The 24,946-nt window shown below is 45.1% G+C and overlaps 1 protein-coding gene across 1 annotated transcript in view; it reads left to right on the top strand.

Annotated features, from left to right (window-relative positions):
* Nucleotides 1-24,946, top strand: part of LOC130123915 (voltage-dependent R-type calcium channel subunit alpha-1E-like) — a 63,921-nt gene that overhangs the window by 34,270 nt on the left and 4,705 nt on the right. The window contains exons 15-41 of the mRNA XM_056293245.1: nt 232-301; nt 776-893; nt 1,742-1,809; nt 1,964-2,031; nt 4,291-5,067; nt 5,849-6,153; nt 6,428-6,560; nt 6,783-6,912; nt 8,046-8,105; nt 8,940-9,046; nt 12,882-12,893; nt 13,212-13,308; nt 13,417-13,577; nt 17,884-18,021; nt 18,258-18,459; nt 18,700-18,864; nt 19,568-19,678; nt 19,831-19,911; nt 22,796-22,915; nt 23,098-23,163; nt 23,270-23,361; nt 23,451-23,625; nt 23,770-23,897; nt 24,103-24,199; nt 24,320-24,425; nt 24,553-24,660; nt 24,817-24,917. Coding sequence (XP_056149220.1) covers nt 232-301; nt 776-893; nt 1,742-1,809; nt 1,964-2,031; nt 4,291-5,067; nt 5,849-6,153; nt 6,428-6,560; nt 6,783-6,912; nt 8,046-8,105; nt 8,940-9,046; nt 12,882-12,893; nt 13,212-13,308; nt 13,417-13,577; nt 17,884-18,021; nt 18,258-18,459; nt 18,700-18,864; nt 19,568-19,678; nt 19,831-19,911; nt 22,796-22,915; nt 23,098-23,163; nt 23,270-23,361; nt 23,451-23,625; nt 23,770-23,897; nt 24,103-24,199; nt 24,320-24,425; nt 24,553-24,660; nt 24,817-24,917 — 3,796 coding nt within the window. The remainder of the gene's footprint in view (nt 1-231; nt 302-775; nt 894-1,741; nt 1,810-1,963; nt 2,032-4,290; nt 5,068-5,848; nt 6,154-6,427; nt 6,561-6,782; nt 6,913-8,045; nt 8,106-8,939; nt 9,047-12,881; nt 12,894-13,211; nt 13,309-13,416; nt 13,578-17,883; nt 18,022-18,257; nt 18,460-18,699; nt 18,865-19,567; nt 19,679-19,830; nt 19,912-22,795; nt 22,916-23,097; nt 23,164-23,269; nt 23,362-23,450; nt 23,626-23,769; nt 23,898-24,102; nt 24,200-24,319; nt 24,426-24,552; nt 24,661-24,816; nt 24,918-24,946) is intronic.

Below are 24,946 nucleotides of genomic sequence, written 5' to 3'. Positions count from 1 at the left end.
ACTTCTTTTTTTTTAATGTATATCCCCAAATAGGCACCGTGGTCTTTTTTAAATTATATTTATAGACCAGAAACTCAAACTTAAACCTTCAATGGATTGTGTGATGAAGAAGGAAGGCAATGACATGTCTGGATGAAAATAGCCCTGCATATTCCTCCTCCTCCTCTTCCTCCTTCTTCTCCTTCGCCTGGTCATAACTTGCCCTTGTTTTCTTTCTTTGCCTTCCTCTAGGTTCATCTTTGAAGATTACACTCCCACCAACTTTGACACGTTTCCAGCTGCCATCATGACAGTGTTTCAGGTTTGGCTCCCACAGACCCCTCTCACTCCAGCCTTCTCTCCATGACACATTGCACCCTGGGATATTTCTCACCCCAGGCACAGATTAAACAACACTGCTTACTCTCTCTCTCTCTCCACCCCCTGCCTCTGCTATATCAACCCACACATCCGTGCACACATACGCACATGAATATCAGACAAGTAAAACATGAAAGGATGTGAGACCTGGCTTGTTGAAGCCTGCAACAAAACATCCACATCAGATCCATTAGAAAGCCCATCTACACTGTAAAATAATATTTTGATTATTGTTATTAAATCATGTCTCTATTAGCGTTGTAGAATTTCTTTGGTGTGACATATAGATAGCAGGTTTTGTCAGACTCGAAATATATGTCTTTCCCGGCCGATGTGTTTTTAGGGCATTTGCCTGTCGAGTCAGTTTTAAGCATTATAACCAGTTGTGCTGAAGTTTTGACTCATTTGCCTGCAGATTCTTACTGGTGAGGACTGGAACGAGGTGATGTACAATGGTATTCGATCCCAGGGGGGTGTGCAGTATGGCATGTGGTCCTCTATCTACTTCATAGTCCTTACCCTATTTGGAAACTGTATCCTTGCTTTCCCCCAGATCAAGTCCTTTCATAGAGCTCTGGCACTGTCATAGATAGGTATACACATTGCTCCCACTTGATTCAAAGTAAACAGTCTTAAGGGTTTGCCAGCAGCCAAACCAACTTGTACCCTGGTTCTGCCGAATGACGGACGCTTAGCAGGTATGGGCTTGGCTAGTAGTACTTGGATGGGAAACCTCCCAAGTTCTGCTGGAAGTGGTGTTGGTGGGCCAGTAGAGGGCAGTCTTCCCTCTGGTCCTGATTAAAAAAAAATGTAAAAAAAAATCCCAACGCCCCAGTGCAGTGGCAGGACACTGTGCTGTAGGAGATACCATCCTTCAGATGTGAAGTTAAACCGAGGTCCTGACTCACTGTAGTCATTAAAGATCTCATGGCACTTATCGCATAGAGTAGGGGGTCCCCCGGTATCCTGGCAAAATTCCCAATCTGGCTCTCTCCACCTGACCACTTAATCATTCCCCTGTGTAACTGGCTCAATGATTCCTCCCTCTCCACCTCAAGCTGATGTGTGGTGAGCGTTCTGGTGCAAAATGGCTGCCGTGCATCACCCAGGTAGTGCTACACATTGGTGTTGGTTGAGGTGAGTTTCCCCCATTCCATGTGAAGTGCTTTGGGTGTCAAGATAAAGCGCTATATAAACACTATATGAATGTAATCCATTATCATTATTATTGACATGACACGATTGATCATATCAGGTAAGTACCAAATGTGTGACTATAAGCAAGTGTTTTCAATCAGGATGCTCACAAGGGAAGCTTGAATCGTAACCTTGAAGGACTTTGGAGTTTTGTTCAATTTGTTCTTAACTGTTTTGTTGAAAGACACTCTGCTCAATGTCTTTTTGGCCATCGCTGTTGACAATCTGGCAAACGCACAGGAACTGACTAAGGTATCTGGAATATTTCTTCCTCCGCAATAGTTGGTCTTGAATACTTTGTCAAATTTAGTTACGCCTACATTATTTTATTGAATAATACATTTGGCCTCACTGCACTTCGGCACGCTGGGAATTCACTAAATTTGCGGCATTTTGTTTCTGCAAGGATGAAGAGGAGGAAGAGGAATTTTTCAACCAGAGATATGCCAGAGGCAGAGATGGCTTGTTGTCTGAGTAAGTCATCTGTTTGCACCATGACAACTATGGAATGGGTTACCCGGAGCATTCAAAGCCCTAAAGTGGTTCTTAGTGTCTCTCCAAATGCATGTAAATTTTCCAAAACCAGCTCTCTCATCTAACACATTCAATCACTGCATTTGAATGCAACTAACACATCAGATGGTGATTTTCCAAAAATTCTTGTCTCTTTATGGTCTGAGCAGTTTGTAAAATCCAAGATGTACTTAAAGCTATGGACTAAGCTGCAGTAAAAGTGGTACTGGTCTTCTCTTTGATCATCACAGTCCCCTTTGTCAGTGGAGAGGAGCTCAACAAAAATCAATGCTGTTAATCCTATTCACTCAGTAGCTCCATAACATCGGCATGGATTGATTGTGGACTCTGAGAACTAGATGGAGGTGTTCTTGGAGACTGCTTGATAGGTTCCTCTGCACCTCTTTTTCAGTTGCATGCTGAATGCGAAGTTAGAAAGGCATGTCAAACATTGTTGTGACTATACAAATGTGTACTGTTTGCACCTTTAAAAAAAAAAAAGCATGGTCCGCTGCAGATTGCTTCAACAACAGTGCAACCCCTTATTTAATGGTACTGTCCAGTGGTTTGGAATATGAAATTGATGTCGGTAGCATCATATGATGTTGAAGTAGCTCCTCGCTGATGTCCCTCCTCCTTACAATGGCCTACATGCTGCGTGGTGCAACTGTCTTGGATTTTCACAGGTTGTAATGATTCAGGGGCAGCACGGTGGTTAGCGTGGTCGGCTCACAGCAAGAAGGTCCTGGGTTTGAGCCCTGGGGTAGTCCAACTTTGGGGGTCATCCTCTGTGTGGAGTTTGCATGTTCTCCCCGTGTCTGTGTGGGTTTCCTCCGGGGGCTCCGGTTTCCTCCCACAGTCCAAAGACATGTCGGTCAGGTGAATTGATCGTACTAAATTGTCCCTAGGTGTGAACGTGTGTGTGTCAACCCTGTGATGGCCTGGTGGCCTGTCCAGGTTGTCTCCTCGCCTGTCACCCAATGACTGCTGGGATAGGCTCCAGCATCTCCGCGACCCTGAGAGCAGGATAAGCGGTTTGGATAATGGATGGATGGTAATGATTCAGCAGAAGAAGGGGAGTGGGGTGGTATTTTTCAGAGATGTGTATTCTTTACCAAGCAAAGGCACCTTTTTTGCTACGTGTCAGACTTTGGCCAAGGTTTTAACGATTATGAATTCCCAGTCATGATGGCCTTGTTGGACAGATTCTGTGTTCCCTTGACTCTCTAGCTGGGACATTAAATGTACCATTCGTTCGTTACATATTTAAATGTTAGTCTTGTATGTGACACTGCTATCGGGCTGCGATTTTTTGTACTTATTACAGTGTAATGCTGCCTCCATCATGTTGTCTTGTTGTTTTATACCTGTTACGTGGCACTGACCAAAATTTTGTTTTGTACGACATTTTGCTAGCATTTAAATGGATCAGAACCAGGATGATTAGACTATAAAAATATACACATTTATTGATTAATCAGGCCTTGCTGCCTGACACATATCCTTAAGCAAGAGGCTTTACCAATGCCTTCTTCAGGAGGCTCTGCAACCACAGGAAGACTGAAAGCATACATCAATAAAAGCATCTCAACGGTCTTTAGTTTCAACTCCAATAAACCAACTGACGTTAAGTCAGCTTTTACCTGTATGCTAGGCCTACATCTATTTTGGACTGTGTCACAACAACTGTTTGGTGTATGTTGGCAAACACTAATGTCTTGTTTTCAAATAATCATTCATCGATTACATGGACCACAAAAGAGTCTGAATACCAGTAAGTAAAGCTGTCTGCATCCCCGTCACGCCAAATCTCTCCCTTGATTTTCCTTACTGGGTTAGAGAAGTTATTTTCTAGATGTCACAATATTTTGTACTTGAAGCCATCACTTTCCCTTTTTTTGTTTTTGTGGCTTTCTTGTGTTTTTATTAATTAATTAATTAATTAATTTTTGAATTTTGGATGGCTTTGTATTTTTAAGTTTGAATTATTCAATATTCATGTTTTGCTGCATTTTCCCAAAGAGTTAATTCATCTTGATAATCACCCAGTTTTGTTAATTTCTGGAAAATTGCTGTGTCTTGCAATTTTTCGATTCTTTTGATATTTCCTCTGAGTGGTATGCCTTGTGCACAATAGCTTTGATGTTTGGTGTTTTTAATTACATCAGATATGGGTCAATTGCTGCCCCCTAGTGATGCCAGATCTATTGTGCCCCTCAGGGGAAGGAGAAGACCCTACCTATACCGCAAACGGGCCATCCACCGAGGCCGCCCGACTTTCCCGGAGGAGCCAGAAGCTGGAGCAGGGGGTGCAGATGAGCAGCCCCTAAATGGCAACAATGCCTTCGCCGCCCGCCGTGAACGGAGGAGAAAGGTTAACATGTCAGTGTGGGAGCAGAGGGCCAACCAGCTGCGCAAGCGTCGTCAGATGGCGAGCCGAGAGGAGTTGTTCAGTAACCCCACTGAGGACACCGTCGAGACCCCCACCAGTACCCACCACGTCCCCGCGCTTTCCCCAGAGGCCAGCCCAGCGCACCTGCCTGAGTCACCCATGTCTGTGGGTATGCCGCTGCCGGAGCCCCCCATGTCCGTCGCCATCCCCATGCCTGAACCCCCAGAAGCTGAACCTTTGCCTCTTCTCACACTTGCTGAGGAGAGAACGGGTGGGGCCAACCACCGATCGACGGGTGGGGGTAGGCACAGAGTCGCCCGCAAGTTTAGGTCCGGCCCAGGTCCGGATGAGGGGGCACGGCACAGGCGCCACCGGCACCGTCAAGCTCGTACCGAGGTTAAGAGTCTGGACTGCATGCAGTCTCCTCAGGAAGTGACGAGATTGAGACGATCAGTAAGCCAGGACAGGAAGATATTGGACGAAAGGGAGGAGACGGAGGAGAGAGAGGAGAAGGAGACCATACAAGTTGAGGGAGGCTCAGTAACAGATGACGGCGGCACCTGCATCATCAACCCATACGCAGAGGTTGGGGAGGATCATGGAAGGTAGGGCCATCTACATGCGTTCATTACTGAGGAGTCACGTTATATTATTATATTCTGTGAGATGTGTGCAATATGTTACTCATCAATGCAGTATAAAAAGTGTAAGTACTGTACAGTACAAACAAGATATGTGCGGGTTTTTCTTATATGTGAAACTGTTCTTGCTTTTTGCACTCTGTGCAGGAAGGTGCCCATCAGTACCTAATCCCTTAATTACTTGCCAACTTAGATATTCTTTGCAGATGCTCTCTACTAGAAAATCATAGAAAAGCTCGCACCAAAATGTTTAGACATAAATTGTTCCACTGACCCAAGGGATAATTCCATCTTTTTATAACCTGGGTCATATTTTCATGGGTTTTGCCATGTATATTGATTATGATATAATTTCTCAATTCTCAAGGGCTTCATTGTGGAGATTTTAGCTAGGGGACCACCACTGCACTGAGGTTTACAATGGCATCTTACAAGGCAACTCGGCATGAGCGTGAGACATAGTTCAGCAAGTCCAGTTTAACCCAATTATCTAAACCATATATTTGAAGTAAACACCACACCACATGTACGTTTTGGAGGAGGCATGTGTTAGTCTGCAGCCCTCACCGGATCAGCAGAGGGGGTGAAGCAGTGACCGGGACGGCTCGGAAGAGTGGGGTAATTTGCCAAGTACAATTGGGGAGAAAAGGGGGGGGAACCCCCCCCCCCAAAAAAAGACCCAGGTTGTAACGAAACTGAATTATCCTTTAAAGTGAATTATATTATATCACCTCTCCTATTATAGAGTCAGTGTCCCCGGCGCAGAAATTCCGGATCCTCCCAAATGCAGCCAGCTCCCCGAATCACTACCCCCAGCCCTGCTGGACTGCACCTGGGCCGAACAGGACGAAGTTGGGCCGAATGACCAGTATGATCCCTTGTGCCAGAACCTTGCGGTGGAGCCCGCCGTAGAAGCCACCGAGTACTCTGTCGGGTTGTTTGACGCCGAGAACCACCCGGCTTCTCTGACATGTGACAAGTTGAACCCAGAGGCAGATGTCATCATCGAAATGTCGGCGCAGCCCCTGCTCGAGCTCACCCCCATGACAGGCAAGACTTCACCGACTTTCGGGAACCACGTCTCACATCAGCATCTGTTGGTTCTTTCACTGCTACTTTGTACCATATGAATAAGTGTCAATATCACTCTGTGGTACTGCGTGGGTGTCCCTGACATTTGACAGTGTGCCACAATTCTAGTGTTTCCTGATGAATTAATCATGGCGGTGATTCATGTTTGTCTTTTTAATGCTAGTGAGTTCCATCCAAGTGTCGTAAAGCAACAAAAACCATTTTCTTCTCACACCTTTATCCTTATTTTTAGTGAACAGCAAAGAGTTGGAGGTCTTCCAGTCAGAGCAGAGAGAGAAAGAGGAGGAGACAGAGGAGGAGGAAATACCCATTCCTCCCAAACCTGTGGCTCCAGACAGCATGTTCATTTTCAAAGCCTCCAATCCGTAAGCGTTCCGCAAACCTTGAGACGTGAACTCGACTGGTCATCGATGACCAGATAGATTACGTTTTTGCTCACTTTTTTTTTTTTAAGGTTTTCTTAATCTTTTGTCCCAGAAAAGGATTCAAAGTGCTATCCACATTTGTATGCAAACACATACATGACAAGTGCAAAAGATTTGTGTCATCAGCCAACAGTTAACATTTTTCACTTTGTTAAACCGCAGCATCAGGAGGATCTGCCACTATGTGGTTACCCTGCGCTATTTTGAGATGACCATCCTCCTGGTAATTGTGGCCAGCAGCATTGCACTCGCTGCTGAGGATCCTGTGTGCACCAACTCAGACAGGAACAAGGTGAAATCATAATACGCCTTACCTGGCACTGGCATTATTAAGCTATCATTTATCTTGATAACTTAAGTGATAGCTTATCACTTAAACTTACAAGCTTTCACTTATTTTGGTTGTAACTTGGATGTAGAAATGTGTGTACCACAGATGAGAAGTGGATCATGATGAGGCCTGAGATTACAAACCCAATCCTGCCTTTTGTTCAGTGGCTCATATCATAAGTATTGTTGGGAAAATGTTGGCAGGTAAAGTGCACTGATATTTCTCTGTCCCCCCCTTAAAGGAACAGTTTGAAATTTTTGAAGTCCATCCCTATTTTACACTCACTGCTCATGTAGTACAGCAGTACATTTAATTTGCATGGTCAGCCATCTTTTTCTTCATACACACAGTTCATACACACAGCTTGCCATCTACAGTTCAATATAATCAACGAAGGACAATTTAATTTTGATTTCAAAAATTAAGTTGTTTTTATCGCTAAATTCTCTCTTAGTGTTTGCTTTGCTGTTCCGTGGTGAGGCGACTCCTACTGGCAATTGCTAGGCTGTGTTGCAGAAAGTTACACAGTGGCTAACGACCAAAACCAGCCGTAAAAAGACAACTATAAGTTCTTAAAATGATCACTCAAGTTCACTACGGTAGACTCCTGTAGCATCACGTTAGCTTTAGTTGAACTGCGGAGTGTTTTTTTTTGTTTTTTTTTTACACTGAAGGAGGATTGTGGATTTGACCCCCATTAATTGCATTAAACTGTAGATGACAAACTGAAGCTGTGTATCCAGTATGAACAGAAGGATGGACGTCTATGAAAATGAAACCAAGCCATGTACTACATGAGCCGTGAGTATAAAATATGGATAGACTAAAAAAAAAAAAAAAAAACAACCCCAAACTATTCCTTTAACCATCGATGTCAGGGTGCCCTTGAACAAGACATTTAAGGAAGAATGATCGCACTGACTGGTTCCCAGGTACGAGTGTGTAGCTGTGTCAGTGTGTATTTAGGTTATTGCCAAAAAAAAAGAAAAAAGAATACACACTCAGTAAAATGCACGAATAAAAGTTTTAAAACAACATCAGTAAGTTACATTGTTACAAAAGTCATAACTTCGTTTGTTGCATGGTTTTCTCAGGTGCTGCGTTATTTTGATTACGTCTTCACCGGAGTGTTCACCTTTGAGATGATCATCAAGGTGGGAAGCTACCATAACCTCTCTCCTCTGTTAAAACCTATGAATCCGGAGCGCCTCCATAGCTGGGAGCGCCTCCGTAGCGCAATGGTTACAGCGTGTGCCACATGGTTGCAACTGTCGCCGGTTTGATTCCAGCCGGCAACCTTTGCTGCATGCCATACCAGTCTCTCTCCCACATTCCCTGTTTGCCTCACTATTTAATAAAGGTAAAAAATAACCTTTAAAAAAAAAACTATCTCTGGGGCATCCGGGTGGCGTAGCGGTCTATTCCGTTGCCTACCAACATGGGCATCAGCGGTACGAATCCCTGTGTTACCTCCGGCTTGGTTGGGCGTCCCTACAGACACTACAGACCCAGTTGGCCGTTTCTGTAGGTGGGGAGCCGGGTGTGGGTATATGTCCTGGTCACTGCACTAGCGCCTCCTCTGGTCGGTTGGGGCACCTGATCGAGGGGGAGTGGGAACTGGGGGGGAATAGCGTGATCCTCCCATGGGCTATGTCCCCCTGGCGAAACTCCTCACTGTCAGGGGAGGAGCGGCTGGCAACTCCACGTATATCGGAGGAGGCATGTGGTAGTCTGCAGCCCTCCCCGGATCGGCAGAGGGGGTGGAGCAGCAACCGGGATGGCTCAGAAGAGTGGGGTAATTGGCCAAGTACAACTGGGGAGAAAAAGGGGGGGGAAAAGCCACAAAAAAACTACCTCTTAATTAAAATAAACTCACAATTTCTTGTGAATTTTCCCTGATGAGTTTTCCTCCCATTGTATATTCAAGGTGCACATTTTCTTGCCAACGCTGTTGTGTTTGTCTGTTTGGTTGTACGGTTATCCTCCAGATGATAGACCAGGGTCTGATTCTGCACGACGGCTCCTATTTCCGAGACATGTGGAACATCCTGGACTTCATTGTGGTGGTGGGAGCTCTGATTGCCTTCGCTTTAACGTGAGTCACAATAGAGAGGTGCTGTTGATGACTAATGACTGACTCACTGCAGCAAGTCACCCCTGAGCATATAGCATGTTCGAAAAGGCCATCGTTCAAACAACCTGTGTTTTGCAGCCTTGAGCCAATGCACGTACAACGGCAGTCTATTGCACTGACATAGGGGCAGTCGCTGTATATCTGGGACTATACCTAAATCTACAGTATGTCTGAGATGAGGCATGGTCCTATGTAAACTTTCCCCTGTGCACCAGCATCCTTAACAACAGACGAGGATAGGCTGTTTGATTTCAATTGTTATTGTATGTTATTTTTTTGTGCATGTCAATTTTTTTTATTACATTTTTTAAAAAAAATTACGTTTTCAATTTTTTTGTTGATTGTTTTGTATGTATTTTTATGATAAGTTAAGGTTTCTGGATGTAACACAAGCCATATAGAGCAGTAATCGGTAAGAAAAGAAGGACAGGGATGAGCTTACAAAATAAAGAAAAAGAATGAGACATATATTATTAAAAGAAACAACATAACAAAGCAGGAGAGAAGTATATTCAGGTAATTGCAAGTAAACAATAGTGATGGACTTTTATTTGATTTTGTTTTAGGTTTAGGCTTGGCTGCACTAATATTTAGAAAACGTTTTAAATACCAAGATTCTCTTGGTGTTTTGCCAAGCACGTGAGCATGATGAGAAGTTGTTGAATAGTCAAAACGTGGAAGATAAGCACATTCAGACTTCTTCACGGTGCAGGGCAGAGGACATGTGCCAACTGTCAAGAGCTGAAAAATTTCCGTGACACAGAGTAGCTCCCACAAAAGGGCTTTTTATTTATTAGATGAACATGAATGTTTCAGTCACGGTGATCTTCATTAGGTTCATTATTTCTAAGGTGCTCCACCTCCTTCCCAGGGCAGTCTTTTTAAGGAGGTGGGACATCTCAGAAATGGTGACCCTGATGAAAATCATTGTGACTGAAATGTTGTAAGTGCGTCTAATAATAAAAAGCCATTTTATGGGAGCTACTCAGCGTCACAGACATTGTTCAAACTCTTTAAAGTTGTTAAAGGGGTAGTTCACTTTTTTGGGGGGGTTGGCTATTTTCTGGGGTCTGGGGGACATTGGCCCAGACCATTTTTCCATACATATAATCTGAATGTAGTTATAAATGTGCAGGGCAGCGATCCTGTCCTCTGAAAAATTAATAAAATGCCCTTCTAGTGACTCAGAAACACCATGCATAGCTCACATGTGTATTCTTGGGTTGTACAGTGTCTTATTATCGGGATTATTCATGCTCATTCTGCCTTTTTATAATTTTTATGTCTCTCATGTAGGTTCATGCAAAACGCAGTGAAAAATGACCAGGAAACAAGTACCTCTACTCCGCAGCTCATATTTATTGTTTAAATCCCAAATAGAAAGTTAGAAAGTTATTGTGATCAATTGTAATAGCCAAGAATACACATATTAGCTATGCATGTTGTTTTGGAGTCACTAGAAGTGCATTTTGTCGCTTTTTTAGAGGACAGCATCCCTGTCCCATTCTCTTCCATGTTAGCGCTGGCCACTCGAGCTGAGTCCGTGTTAGTGAATATGTTCAGATTCGTCTTGATGCATGCTCAATAATTCAGGTAAGAAAATCAAAGAAGGTTGAATCAGTTCATCTGGACACAGCGTTTATTGACAGACACGTTTCATCACTTCCTGTTTGTCTGTGCTGCTTGTTGTGTGCTGCGGCAGTGCAGGATAGATAGGCTGTTATATGTGCACCGTGCTTGTTGATATATTTTGTTCTTGTTTTTATTTCCTATTTATCTTTTATTTCTATTTGTTTCTGTTTTTCTTGTTTCTGTTGGTTTCTATTTTCTTGTTATCTTGTATCTTGTTAGTTTTTAGTTTTTTCTTATTAGTGCATGAGTGTCTGTAATAGAACCCAGTTTCTCCTCGGGGATGAATAAAGAATTCTGATTCTGATTCAACTAAGTGACCTCTTCAGTCTAAACTGGCTGCAGGTATCCCCACCCTTATAAACAATACAGTGGGTCTATTCCGTTGCCTACCAACGTGGGGATCGCCAGGTCGAATCCCGGTGTTACCTCCGGTTTGGTAGGGCGTCCCTGCAGATACAATTGGCCGTGTCTGTGGGTGGGAAGCCGGATGCGAGTATGTGTCCTGGTCAATGCACCAGCGCCTCCTCTAGTCGGTCGGGGCACCTGTCTGGGGGCGGGGGGGGGGGCTGGGGGGGGAACAGCGTGATCCTCTTACGTGCTAGGTCCCCCTGACGAAACTCCTCACTGTCAGGTGAAAAGAAGCGGCTGGCGACTCCACGTGTATCGGAGGAGGCATGTGGTAGTCTGGAGCCCTCCCCGGATCAGCAGAGGGGGTGGAGCAGTGACCGGAATGGCTCGGAAGAGTGGAGGAACTGGCTGAATACAATTGGGGAGAAAAGGGGAAAAATCCCAAAAAAGAAAAATAAATAAGTAAAATAAACAATACAGTTGCATAACAACCGAAACCAACGATGGGTTTGATATGCAGATATGGGTGTGACGTTAACCAGCGTTACCATGGCCATGTGTGCTGTTCACAGAGGATTTCAGAATGTTTGCAATCACAGCATTGTAAGATGGTGACAGGTGTACTCTTAGCCCCCCCCCCCCGGTTTAGGGATGGTCATTCCCTCTTCACATCGATGGCCTCTTTGACTCCTCATTTGCATATGAAACTGATCGTTGGTTTCGGTCGTTGTGCGGCTGTGCTGTTTATAAGGGTGGGGATACCTGCAGTCAGTTGAGACTGGAGAGTGTTGAAACATGTCCGTCAATAAACATGAAATCCAGATGAACTGATTCAACCTTCTTTGATGTGCTCAGATTCTGTGCACAGAAAAATGGTCTGAGGCAATGGCGTGTGTCCCCTCGACTCCGGAACATAGCCCAAACCCTCAAAAACATCACCTCCCACTCCCAGCATCAGCTGTGGTCCACCCCTTTGTCATTTTCGAAAAATGCTCAGAAATATGATTTTTTTTTTTACTAGCACAGATGAGAAGAAAATGGGGGTTGGATTGGACTCTCTCATCAGTGGGGGGGGGGGTGACATTCAAACTTTTTTTTTTTTGCATGTGTGAAAATAGCATTTGGACATGTAAACATTTGGAGCCGAACACTTATGGCAAAGTTTAGCCAGCAGGGGTTCGACATTGCCAGACTTATTACAGGAAATGCCTTTATCATACATACATACACACTGTGATGGTCTGGCGGCCTGTCTAGGGTGTCTCCCCGCCTGCCACCCAATGACTGCTGGGATAGGCTCCAGCATCCCGCGACCCCGATTGGGATAAGCGGCGTGAATAATGGATGGATGGATATTTACACATACATAGATGTCGAGATTTCATCCAGAACTAATATCTTTCATTGAAATAAAGTTTTAAATTGTGTTTTCCACACATAAAAAACCAATTAAAGTGTGGAGTTGTTCTTTAAATGAGGTTTTTGAGTGAAAAGGTGAAATAAATTGCTTTATTATATCAATGAAAGACACCAGTTCTGGCTGAAATATCAACATTTCTGTGCACATATCCAAACGTCAACATTTCCTGTGGTAAATCTGCCAGCATTGCAGCCCTGGTTTTGGGAGGAGGATGCGGTGCTACTTTTTCAGGGTACAAAGCCTTTAGTGCTTTCCCTCGTACTATAGAGGAGCGTGTGTTAATCTCTCTGTGGTGAATATAGCTGTGATCCTCTGAGCTGCGCTCACGCTGTATCTCTCTTTATTCCTCCATTTCTCTGTTGTTCCTGTGGATTTTATCACTGTTGGGGCTGCCAGGAATGTGATGGGGTAAAGCAGACAGTTCATGTACACTTCCAACATCAGCCTCTCATTTCTTTCCTTATCTTTCACTTTACCCTTCATCTCGATCAGTGTGTATTTTTTGTGTTTTGGTCTTCTAACCGCCGACCCCTCACCAGCGTTGTGTTAATTGGTGCTTTTTTTCCCTCTCCATTCCTTTTGAAATCTTTAATGTCCGCATTTGCGTGAGTGTTGTGGTGTTTGCTTTTTAATTGTTTTCACATGCGTGCATCCATGTATCCTTGTGCATCAGTTTGCGGGCATGTTCCCAGTTGTGACATACTTGCTGTGCATCACCGTCAACAGGAACAACAAAGGCCGAGACATTAAGACCATTAAATCCCTCCGAGTGCTGAGAGTCCTGCGACCTCTCAAAACCATCAAGAGGCTCCCCAAACTTAAGGTATCGCCTATTCCTGCACAAGCTCTCTTCCAGTATCTGTCTGAAGGGTGGCGGGTGTGGCACAGGTCTCTGACGGGTTGCAATCCTCTCTTAATTTCTCCTCTGCAGGCTGTTTTCGACTGCGTGGTCACGTCCTTGAAGAACGTCTTCAACATTCTCATCGTCTACCAGCTCTTCATGTTCATATTCGCCGTCATCGCCGTGCAGCTCTTCAAGGGAAAGTTCTTCTACTGCACCGACGGCTCCATGAATACAGAGAAGGAATGCCAGTGAGTGGTTACCTGAACCTAGTATACAGTCCTATGCCCTAATGGTGACCCCGTGTCCTCATAACCTTCTGTTTCTCTGAGATGGGGTCACATGAGATTTCCATTGGCAGATCCATCCGTCCATCTATTATCCAAACCGCTTATCCTGCTCTCAGGGTCGCGGGGATGCTGGAGCCTATCCCAGCAGTCATTGGGTGGCAGACGGGGAGATGCCCTGGACAGGCCGCCAGGCCATCACAGGGCCCACACACACACACACACACACACACACACACACACACACACATACACACACATTCACAACTAGGGCCAATTTAGTACAGCCAATTCACCTGACCTACATGTCTTTGGACTGTGGGAGGAAACTGGAGCACCCGGAGGAAACCCACGCAGACACATGGAGAAAATGCAAACTCCACAGGATGACCCAAGACGACCCCAAGGTTGGACTACACCGGGTATCGAACCCAGGACCTTCTTGCTGTGAGGCAACCATGCTAACCACCGCGCCACCGTGCCGCCATTGGCAGATGATAGTGATAAATCAAAAGGCCACTTTTTTACCTGTTTTCAATCAGCTATTACATCTTTGAAGGAATGCTCATGATCCTGAAGGCCTATCCAGTCTTACGGGTGGGGTAAAATATTTACTCGGGGTGAAACAAATGTTTAAATCCAATATTTAAACAGCATGTACTGTTTCTTTTGAGTTCAAAGATGGCTCCATCTGCTGCACCTTTGGGGTTGCATCCGAAATCACATACTATTTACTACATACACTACCGTTCAAAAGTTTGGGATCACCCAAACAATTTCGTGTTTTCCATGAAAAGTCACACTTATTCACCACCATATGTTGTGAAATGAATAGAAAATAGAGTCAAGACATTGACAAGGTTAGAAATAATGATTTGTATTTGAAATAAGATTTTTTTTACATCAAACTTTGCTTTCGTCAAAGAATCCTCCATTTGCAGCAATTACAGCATTGCAGACCTTTGGCATTCTAGCTGTTAATTTGTTGAGGTAATCTGGAGAAATTGCACCCCACGCTTCCAGAAGCAGCTCCCACAAGTTGGATTGGTTGGATGGGCACTTCTTTGAGCAGATTGAGTTTCTGGAGCATCACATTTGTGGGGTCAATTAAACGCTCAAAATGGCCAGAAAAAGAGAACTTTCATCTGAAACTCGACAGTCTATTCTTGTTCTTAGAAATGAAGGCTATTCCATGCGAGAAATTGCTAAGAAATTGAAGATTTCCTACACCGGTGTGTACTACTCCCTTCAGAGGACAGCACAAACAGGCTCTAACAGGTACTATTTAATGAAGATGCCAGTTGGGGACCTGTGAGGCGTCTGTTTCTCAAACTAGAGACTCTAATGTGCTTATCTTCTTGCTCAGTTGTGCAACGCGGCCTCCCACTTCTTTTTCTACTCTGGTTAGAGCCTGTTTGTGCTGTCCTCTGAAGGGAGTAGTACACACCGGTGTAGGAAATCTTCAATTTCTTAGCAATTTCTCGCATGGAATAGCCTTCATTTCTAAGAACAAGAATAGACTGTCGAGTTTCAGATGAAAGTTCTCTTTTTCTGGCCATTTTGAGCGTTTAATTGACCCCACAAATGTGATGCTCCAGAAACTCAATCTGCTCAAAGAAGTGCCCATCCAACCAATCCAACTTGTGGGAGCTGCTTCTGGAAGCGTGGGGTGCAATTTCTCCAGATTACCTCAACAAATTAACAGCTAGAATGCCAAAGGTCTGCAATGCTGTAATTGCTGCAAATGGAGGATTCTTTGACGAAAGCAAAGTTTGATGTAAAAAAAATCTTATTTCAAATACAAATCATTATTTCTAACCTTGTCAATGTCTTGACTCTATTTTCTATTCATTTCACAACATATGGTGGTGAATAAGTGTGACTTTTCATGGAAAACACAAAATTGTTTGGGTGATCCCAAACTTTTGAACGGTAGTGTATGTGTACTATCTTCCAGCATACTATTAGAAGGCGAGTAAAAAGTGTAAGGGCTGTGGGCGTCCGGGTAGCGTAGCGATCTATTCCATTGCCTACCAGCACGGGGATCGCCGGTTCGAATCCCCGTGTTACCTCCGGCTTGGTCGGGCATCCTTACAGACACAGTTGGCCGTGTCTGTGGGTGGGAAGCTTGATGTGGGTATGTGTCCTGGTCGCTGCACTAGTGCTTCCTCTGGTCGGCCGGGCCGCCTGTTGGGGGGGGAACTAGGGGGACGTAGCGTGATCCTCCCACATGCTACGTCCCTCTGGTGAAACTACTCACTGTCAGGTGAAAAGAAGCAGCTGGTGACTCCACATGTATTGGAGGAGGCATGTGGTAGTCTGCAGCCCTCCCTGGATTGGCAGAGGGGGTGCAGCAGCAACTAGGACGGCTCGGAAGAGTGGAGTAATTGGCTGGATACAATTGGGGAGAAAAGGTGTGGGGGGGGGGGAGTAATACTTGAATTTTAAACTGTTTGGCCGTTCTGCCAGTTGGGGTGTGTAACGCTCTTCGCCATTGTTGGTCGTTGTTGTGAAGTATTGCAATGCTTTGCAGGATGAATATTCATGCCCTCTTAGTGTCCAGTGTTTGCATAATCTGAAATTTCTCTACATGTAGTATGACATCCAGGTATTTTTGCTTGCATACTATGGTTTCGGACATACTAAAAATACTCGCACTCTATTGTGGAGTACTAAACAGTGTGCTAGTGTGTGACTTTGGGTACAGCCACAGAAAACAAAGCATGTTTGAACTTTGGTGAGCGTTACTATAATATGCAGCAAAGAAGTGCAGCAGATGGAGCCATCTTCAAATTCAAAATCAATAGCGAATGCTATCGAAATATTGGATATAAATATTTATTTCACCCCAGCTAGACCTCCTATTCCATCACCTGGACTGCAGAGACCTTGGGGATCATGAGCGTACCTTCAAAGATGCAATAGCTGATTAAAAACATATGATTCCCCATATGACCTCATGTGACCCCCAAGAGGAGTTGCATGGAATTCAAATGGGGTCGCCTGACATTTTTTTTTGTAATTGATCAATACGAATAATAATCATTGTTATAATAAAAATAAAAACACCACGCACAATTTAATTTAAAACAACTAAACTTATGAACGTTTCCTTGCAACATAGTATTACAAATTATTACATTCATTCATTCATTTATTATCCAAACCACTTATCCTGCTCTCAGGGTTGTGGGGATGCTGGAGCTTATCCCAGCAGTCACTGGGTGGCAGGTGGGGAGACACCCTGAACAGGCTGCCAGTCCATCACAGGGCCAATTATTACATGATTGAAAGAAAAAAAATTCCGCAAAACATCGTTTGTTTTGAATATCTGGGGCAGGAGTGGGCAATCTTACCCAGAAAGGGCCAGTGTGGCTCAAGGTTTTTGTTCCAACCAGGCAGTTACACACCTGTGTCTCCTAATCAAGTTCCTCAGCAAAGACTCTACTGGTTGATTAGTGCGATCAGGTGTGCAACAAAAACCTTCACCCACACTGGCCCTATCTGGATAAGATTGCCCACTCCTGGTGTGGGGTCACTAGATGTTTGTGACATCAAAGTGGGGTCACGGGCCAAAAGAGGTTGTGAACCATTGGCCTATGGTAAGTTTATGTGACCCCATGTCAGCGGAACAGTTAGGAAGAGATGGGGTCACATATGGGGCAAGTGCAATACCCGCATGTTAGTGCCTATGCAAGTGGTAAAAGTCCTCTCAAAAGGGGACAATGGTCTCATATGTTTTCACTTAACATACAGTTGCACTTAGCATACATTATACTTGGTGGCACGGTGGCCCAGTGGTTAGAACTGTTGCCTTACAGCAAGAAGGTCCTGGGTTTGAACCCCAGGCCGTCCCAGGTCCTTTCTGTGTGAAGTTTGCATGTTCTCTCCATGTCTGTGTGGGTTTCCTCCGGGTGCTCCAGGTTCCTCCACCATCAAAATGACATGCATGTTAGGGTTAATACTCCTGCCTGTGCCCCTAAGCAAGGCAATGGAAAGAAGAACTGGAGTTGGTCCCCAGGCGCTGCAGCTGCCCACTGCTCCTGTACAAGAGGATGAGTTAAATGTAGAGAACACATTCATTGTAAGAATAAAATGTCAAATAAAGTGGCTTTCATTCATTCATTCATACAGCAATAAATGTTCATGTGTAGTGTTTTTGCCAGACAGATGGCGCTAGAGGCCCTAACCACCTTCACTTCATTAAAGCCACCGTTTGAAAACTGTGACTAATGAAGCGATTACCTGTGGGGCGATCTGTTCCCTACAGAGGCTACTACATTGACTACAGCAGAGACAAGAAGGAGGTGAAGAGGAGGGAGTGGAGAAGACACGAGTTCCACTACGACAATGTCTGCTGGGCCCTCCTCACACTTTTCACCGTCTCCACGGGGGAGGGATGGCCTCAGTGAGTGTAAACCTGTTCACAGCTGCAGACACTTGTAGATGTCTCTGCTTATTTCAACACAGAATATTCATCCCACAGATGTGCGGTGCCAACACTTATCAAATGCCACTTTCCTTTACCAACACATGCTCATACATTTAGCAACATCTGATCATTTCCAACATTTCATACTCACACCACGCCTCCTTTCCTTCTCTTTCTCCCGTTCTTCCCTCTTACGTTTATTTACCTTTCAGGGTCCTCCAGCACTCTACTGATGTCACGGAAGAGAACATGGGTCCAAGCCGGGGGAACCGGATGGAGATGTCCGTGTTCTACGTGGTCTACTTTGTGGTGTTCCCGTTCTTCTTCGTCAACATCTTTGTGGCTCTCATCATCATCACCTTCCAGGAACAGGGTGACAAGATGATTCAGGAGTGCAGCCTGGAGAAGAATGAGGTGCTCTGAAGATTTGTGTTTCACACACACACACACAAACACACACACACACACACACACACACACACACACACCTTCATTCAAACAAATGAAGACAGTAAGTGTGAACTTAAATTTATTTTATTATTTATTTATTTATTTTAATTTTAGCAATTACTTGTCATATTATTCCAACTGAGTCACATTCAAGTCAGAGTTTCCAGCTATGGAAGTACATCCTGTGTTTCTTCTCTCCTTCAGAGGGCCTGCATTGACTTTACCATGAGCGCCAAACCCATGACCCGCTACATGCCGCAGAACAGGCAAACCTTCCAGTACAGACTGTGGCACTTTGTTGCGTCGCCCTCTTTTGAGTACACAGTGCTGGTCATGATCGCCCTGAACACTGTGGTTCTGATGATGAAGGTGAAGGTGCTTCTCATTCACAATGTAGTAAAACTGTGGTTCTTATGATGAAGGTGAAGGTGCTTCTCATTCATCATGTAGTAACACTGTGGTTCTTATGATGAAGGTGAAGGTGCTTCTCATTCATCATGTAGTAACACTGTGGTTCTTATGATGAAGGTGAAGGTGCTTCTCATTCATCATGTAGTAACACTGTGGTTCTTATGATGAAGCTGAAGGTGCTTCTCATTCATCGTGTAGTCACACTGTGGTCCTTATGATAAAGGTGAAGTTGCTTCTCATTCATCATGTAATTACACCGTGGTTCTGATGATGAAGGTGAAGATGCTTCTCATTCATCATGTAGTAACACTGTGGTTCTTATGATGAAGGTGAAGGTGCTTTTCATTCATCATGTAGTAACACTGTGGTTCTGATGATGAAGGTGAAGATGCTTCTCATTCATCATGTAGTCACACTGTGGTTCTGATGATGAAGGTGAAGATGCTTCTCATTCATCATGTAGTAATGTCAGCTAACAGTAGCTGGTATATAACCTTTCTTTGTTTCCAACCAGTGGAAGGTTGCATTGCTGTGCGGTGTGTGTGTGTGTGTGTGTGTGTGTGTATTTGTGTGTGTGTGTGTGTGTGTGTGTGTATGTGAGATGGTACTCGTCAGTATTATGGTTGGGTATCACATTTCTAATTGGCTGTGGTTTGTGCAGTATCACTCAGCCCCGACAGCCTACGATACGGTGCTGAAGCATCTGAACACAGCCTTCACCGTCCTCTTCTCCATGGAGTGTGTGCTGAAGATCATGGCGTTTGGCCTTGTGGTGAGTATCAGAATAAAAGCGTTGAAAAATGAAGACAGAGGAATATAAACTTCAGGAGTTGTTCAGATTTAAGTTCAGCTCCATTCTAAAAACAGAAACTTATGGATGGAGAGTTTTACACCTGCTGATTTCATTCTTTTACCTTTCCGCAGAACTACTTCCGAGACACATGGAATATTTTTGATTTCATCACGGTGCTCGGCAGCATCACAGAGATAATCGTGGATTTACAGGTAAGCTATCACTCTTGTGCTGTAATCTTTATCATTTTTCACAGTTAAACCTCCATGCACCCAAAAACGTGCTTAGAATAGTAATAGTAGTAGTAATAGTCATAGTAAGTGGTAGTACTTCATTATATTTGTGTAGCGCCTTTCCACAGTCCACAGACACTTGGTAAAATGTAAAAAAGCAGTAGAACGCAACAGAGAGGAGAAAAAGAGAAAGAATAGGCAGACAGGGAGACATAAAGCAGGAGTAGAGGGTTTTATTTTACTTTATTTTATCTACTTAGGGTAACAGCAGCACCCTGCATCACACTTACCCAGTTCTACACACATGCACACTAGAATATAGTTTTTCACAACAAAGCTTTAAAAACAAACAAAACTCCTTCACTTGAGGCAACAATTCATCCCCAACCCAGAGGAAAGAGTTGTTGCCTCAAGTGAAGGAGTTCAAGTATCTCGGGGTCTTGTTCAAAAGTGAGAGTAGGATGGAGCGGGAGATTGACAGGTGGATTGGTGCAGCATCGGCAGTAATGCGGACGTTGTACCGGACCGTTGTGGTGAAGAGGGAGCTGAGCCGGAAGGCAAAGCTCTCAATTTACCAGTCAGTCTTTGTTCCAACCCTCACCTATGGTCATGAGCTTTGGGTAGTGACCGAAAGGGTGAGATCCCGGATACAAGCAGCTGAAATGAGTTTCCTCTGTAGGGTGTCTGGGCTCAGTCTTAGAGATAGGGTGAGGAGCTCGGACATCAGGAAGGAGCTTGGAGTAGAGCCGCTGCTCCTTCGTGTCGAAAGGAGCCAGTTGAGGTGGTTCGGGCATCTGATTAGGATGCCTCCTGGGCGACTTCCTTTGGGGGTTTTCCCGGCACGTCCAACTGGGGGGAGACCCCAGGGTAGACCCAGAACTCGCTGGAGGGACTACATGTCCAATCTGGCCTAGGAATGCCTTGGGATCCCCCAGGAGGAGCTGGAGGGCGTTGTTGGGGAGAGGGACATCAGGAGTGCCCTACTTAGCTTGGTGCCACCGTGACCCGACCCTGGAGAAGCGGCTGATGATGAGATGAGATGAGGCTGCAGAGTACATGAAACCCTCTTTAACTGTCTCAGTACAAACAGCGGGAATGGACAAATCCCTCCAACAAAGTCCATAGCTGCCTAGGTTGCGAATGATAGAAACACAAAACTAAGAGGGGAAACAACCCGAGAATGGAGTCACAAGTGAAGATCTGAATATGCAAATAGAAAAGATAAATCTGCTCATGGACGAAGGCGGTCAGATTGCTCCAGCATGCAAAAGAACAGTGATGGATACGGGCTTCACGTCCACTGTCAAACATCCGTGCAACATGCCAGACAGTTACTGACATACACAAACACTGACACCAGGCATTTATATGTAATAGAGCACAATAATCATCCATCCAATTAGCTATACCTACTTAATCCAATGTAGGGGTACAGCGAGCTGGAGTATATCCCAGCAGACATTGGGGCAGAAAGGAGGGAGACACCCTCATCACAGGGCGGGCACGCACACACACACACACACAATCTCTCACTTGCTCCCTTTCACGCACACACACTACGGCTCTCGTTCTCTCACTCTCACTCTGTCACACTCTCTACCTTGCTCTCTCTCTCTTTCTCTCACTCTCTCTCTCATCTCTCTCTCTCACACTCTCTCATCTCTCTCACACACAGTCTCTCTACCTCTCGCTCTCTCTCGCTCTCCCTCACACTCTGTCATCTCTGTCTCTCACACAGTCTCTCTACCTCTCTCGCTCTCGCTCTCTCTCTCTCTCTCTTATGGGAAATGTAAAGACTCCAGTTCACCAAACATGCATGTCTTTGGGCTGGGGGAGGAAACCCATGCAAATGCACAACAAACATTTAAACGTCTACACAGATGGACTGGAGTCACACCCAGCGCCCGCTCGCTGTGAGAGCAGCAGAGCTGAACTCTTCCCCACTGTGCTGCACACCACCATAACCTAGCAAAGGCAAACGCAGACTTACAGCTCACTTGTTCACTGGATCCTAAGAGACGTAAGACTTGGAATAAACATGAGGTTTAGAAGATAGACGATCATCTACAGAGAAACACAAGTAGCTATAGCTCAACACCAACTCAGTCTGTGTGTCATTTGTAGTGAAACTGTTTGGAAGACTAGCCGATGCTTTCTCGACATCGGTAAACAACATTTATTTTGTTTGTTAGGATTCACAGGGTGAGTCTTCAGTTCTGATTTCAAGGAAACAGGGCAGCTCGCCCTCATTTCGTTTTTATGTACGACATACTAGGGTTTTTTTTGGGGTGGGGGTTTCCTCCCTTTTCTCTCCAATTGTACCTGGCCAATTACCCCACTCTTCCGAGCCATCCCGGTCGCTGCTCCACCCCCTCTGCTGTCTACCATATGCCTCCTCGATACATGTGGAGTCGCCAGCCGCTTCTTTTCACCTGACAGTGAGGAGTTTCACCAGGAAGACGTAGCGCGTGGGAGAATCATGCTATCCCCCCCAGTTCCCCCTCCCCCCCGAACAGGTGCCCCGACCGACCAGAGGGGGCGCTAGTGCAGCGACTAGGACACGTACCCACATCCGGCTTCCCACCCGCAGACACGGCCAGTTGTGTCTGTAGGGACACCCGACCAATCCAGAGGTAACATGGAGACTCGATCTGGTGATCCCAGTGTTGCTAGGCAACGGAATAGACCGCCACGTGACCCGGATGTCTGTGACATACTGTTTTGACAAGTTTCCTTATGTATCACTATCCCTGCCTCTTAGACATCTTACTCCATCTCAGTCGTGTCACGCTCCATCCCTCCATCTGAGTTTCATCCTGTCTCTTCCCTCCCCCTCTCTCCTCCGCCCTGGTGTCTATCCCAGTCGTTGAACACCATCAACATGAGTTTCCTGAAGCTCTTCCGAGCGGCCAGGCTGATCAAGCTGCTGAGGCAGGGTTACACCATACGGATCCTGCTCTGGACCTTCGTGCAGTCCTTTAAGGTCAGACATTTCCTAATCTGCTTCTGTTTCTTGCACGTTCAAACTCCTCGTAGGTACATAATGGCTTTTTGTTCCGCGATGTTCTCACAGATGTTAGCGCAAAATGAAGATATGAAGAGACGCACTTTTTTGTCTTAATTGCAAGTTGCAAATCAGTTTTGTCCGTTGTTTCTCCCACACAGGCTCTCCCTTATGTCTGTCTTCTCATCGCCATGCTTTTCTTCATATATGCCATAATCGGCATGCAGGTATGGGTATTATACTGCAAAGTACTGATGTTAAACTTACATCCTTAATGTTGCACAGTGTCTGTGGTATTGGTCGCTACCCGCTGAAGCAGATGATTTTCTGCAGGTATTCGGAAACATCAAGTTGAATGACGAGAGCCACATCAACCAGCACAACAATTTCAAGACCTTTTTCAGTGCACTGATGCTCCTTTTCAGGTGAGCCTGAACAAAAAAAAAGAAGTCTTCCAAACATGTTAAACAACTAAAACTCACACATGCAAACGGATCGATTCTCTTTTTTATAGGAGTGCAACGGGGGAGTCCTGGCAGGAGATCATGCTCTCATGTCTGGGCGGTCAGGAGTGTGAGCCGGACCCCTCCATCGCCCCCCTCACCATATCACCAGACCACGAGGGGGGCTGCGGCACCGAATTCGCTTACTGCTACTTTGTCTCATTTATTTTCTTCAGCTCTTTTCTGGTGAGGGCTCTCTATGAAAAAAAACCCACACATTCACTTTTGTGACCTCATATCTCTTTCCATTTGCTTTTTTTTCTTCTTTGCTTTGCTTTGCACACTGCGCCTTTCTTCTCAACATGTTTCAACGTTTTTGTCGTTCTCTAGATGCTAAATCTCTTCGTGGCTGTGATTATGGATAATTTCGAGTACCTTACGAGAGATTCCTCGATCCTCGGCCCCCATCACCTGGACGAGTTTGTGCGCATCTGGGGAGAGTATGACCGTGCAGCATGGTGAGGCCAGTTGTATCTTTTCCAGCTTATTCACAACATTGGTTTTTTTTTTTTAGTTATCGCATGCTAGATCCATGTAGTCGATACTCATGTTCCAACTCTGTCCAGCAGAGGGCAGTCGCCACATACAAAATGTAAACTAATAGAGCCGCGTAAAACACCTGTTTTCACTCCCCATCTGTGATCATGTGTGTTTCCTCTGTAGTGGCCGTATCCACTACACGGCCATGTATGAGATGCTGACCCACATGTCACCACCCCTGGGCCTGGGGAAGAAGTGTCCGGCTAAAATCGCCTATAAGGTACTCAGTATACAGTCGACTGTTAAAAGAGACTGGCAGCGGAATTTGATTTCAGATATTTCTAAATTAAAAAAAAAACATATGTGCTTTGATTTCTGCCTCTCTGAATGTCTTTCTCAGAGGTTGGTGTTGATGAACATGCCTGTGGATGAAGACATGACGGTCCATTTTACCTCCACCCTGATGTCTCTCATCCGTACCGCGTTGGACATAAAAATAGCCAGAGGTTGGCGTTCACAGATGAGTGTGTCATTACACATTGTGGCGTCAGGGAAAAAGTGCGTATCTGTTTTGCCGGGGTGTCACAGCATGTCATATGTGTATGTGTATTTGGCCTCGTGTTTTTGTTACAGGAGGCGAAGACCGTGTCGCGCTGGACACCGAGCTGCAGAAGGAGATCAGTGTCATCTGGCCTTACCTGCCACAGAAGACCTTGGACTTACTGGTGCCTATAAACAAAGGTCTGTCACTAGCAAGGGGTCCTGAGGTAATGCAAAACACAGATGCAAGCGGTAACAATTAATGAAGTGTGTGTGTGTGTGGGGGGGGGCATGTGTGTGTGGGCATGTGTGGGTGCACGTGTGCGTGAAATAAGCTATCTGCGTCTGCCAACACAGATACTGACATGACTGTTGGCAAGATCTACGCTTCGATGATGATAATGGACTACTTCAAACAAAACAAAGCCAAGAAGCTTAGACAACAGCTAGAAGCCCAGGTCAGCTGAGCACACATTTGTCACCTCGA

This window comes from Lampris incognitus, chromosome 14 (genome assembly GCF_029633865.1).
Source record: "Lampris incognitus isolate fLamInc1 chromosome 14, fLamInc1.hap2, whole genome shotgun sequence".
In the NCBI taxonomy this organism is placed as follows: Eukaryota; Metazoa; Chordata; class Actinopteri; order Lampriformes; family Lampridae; genus Lampris; species Lampris incognitus.
This window is presented reverse-complemented; position numbering and strand designations above follow the sequence as displayed.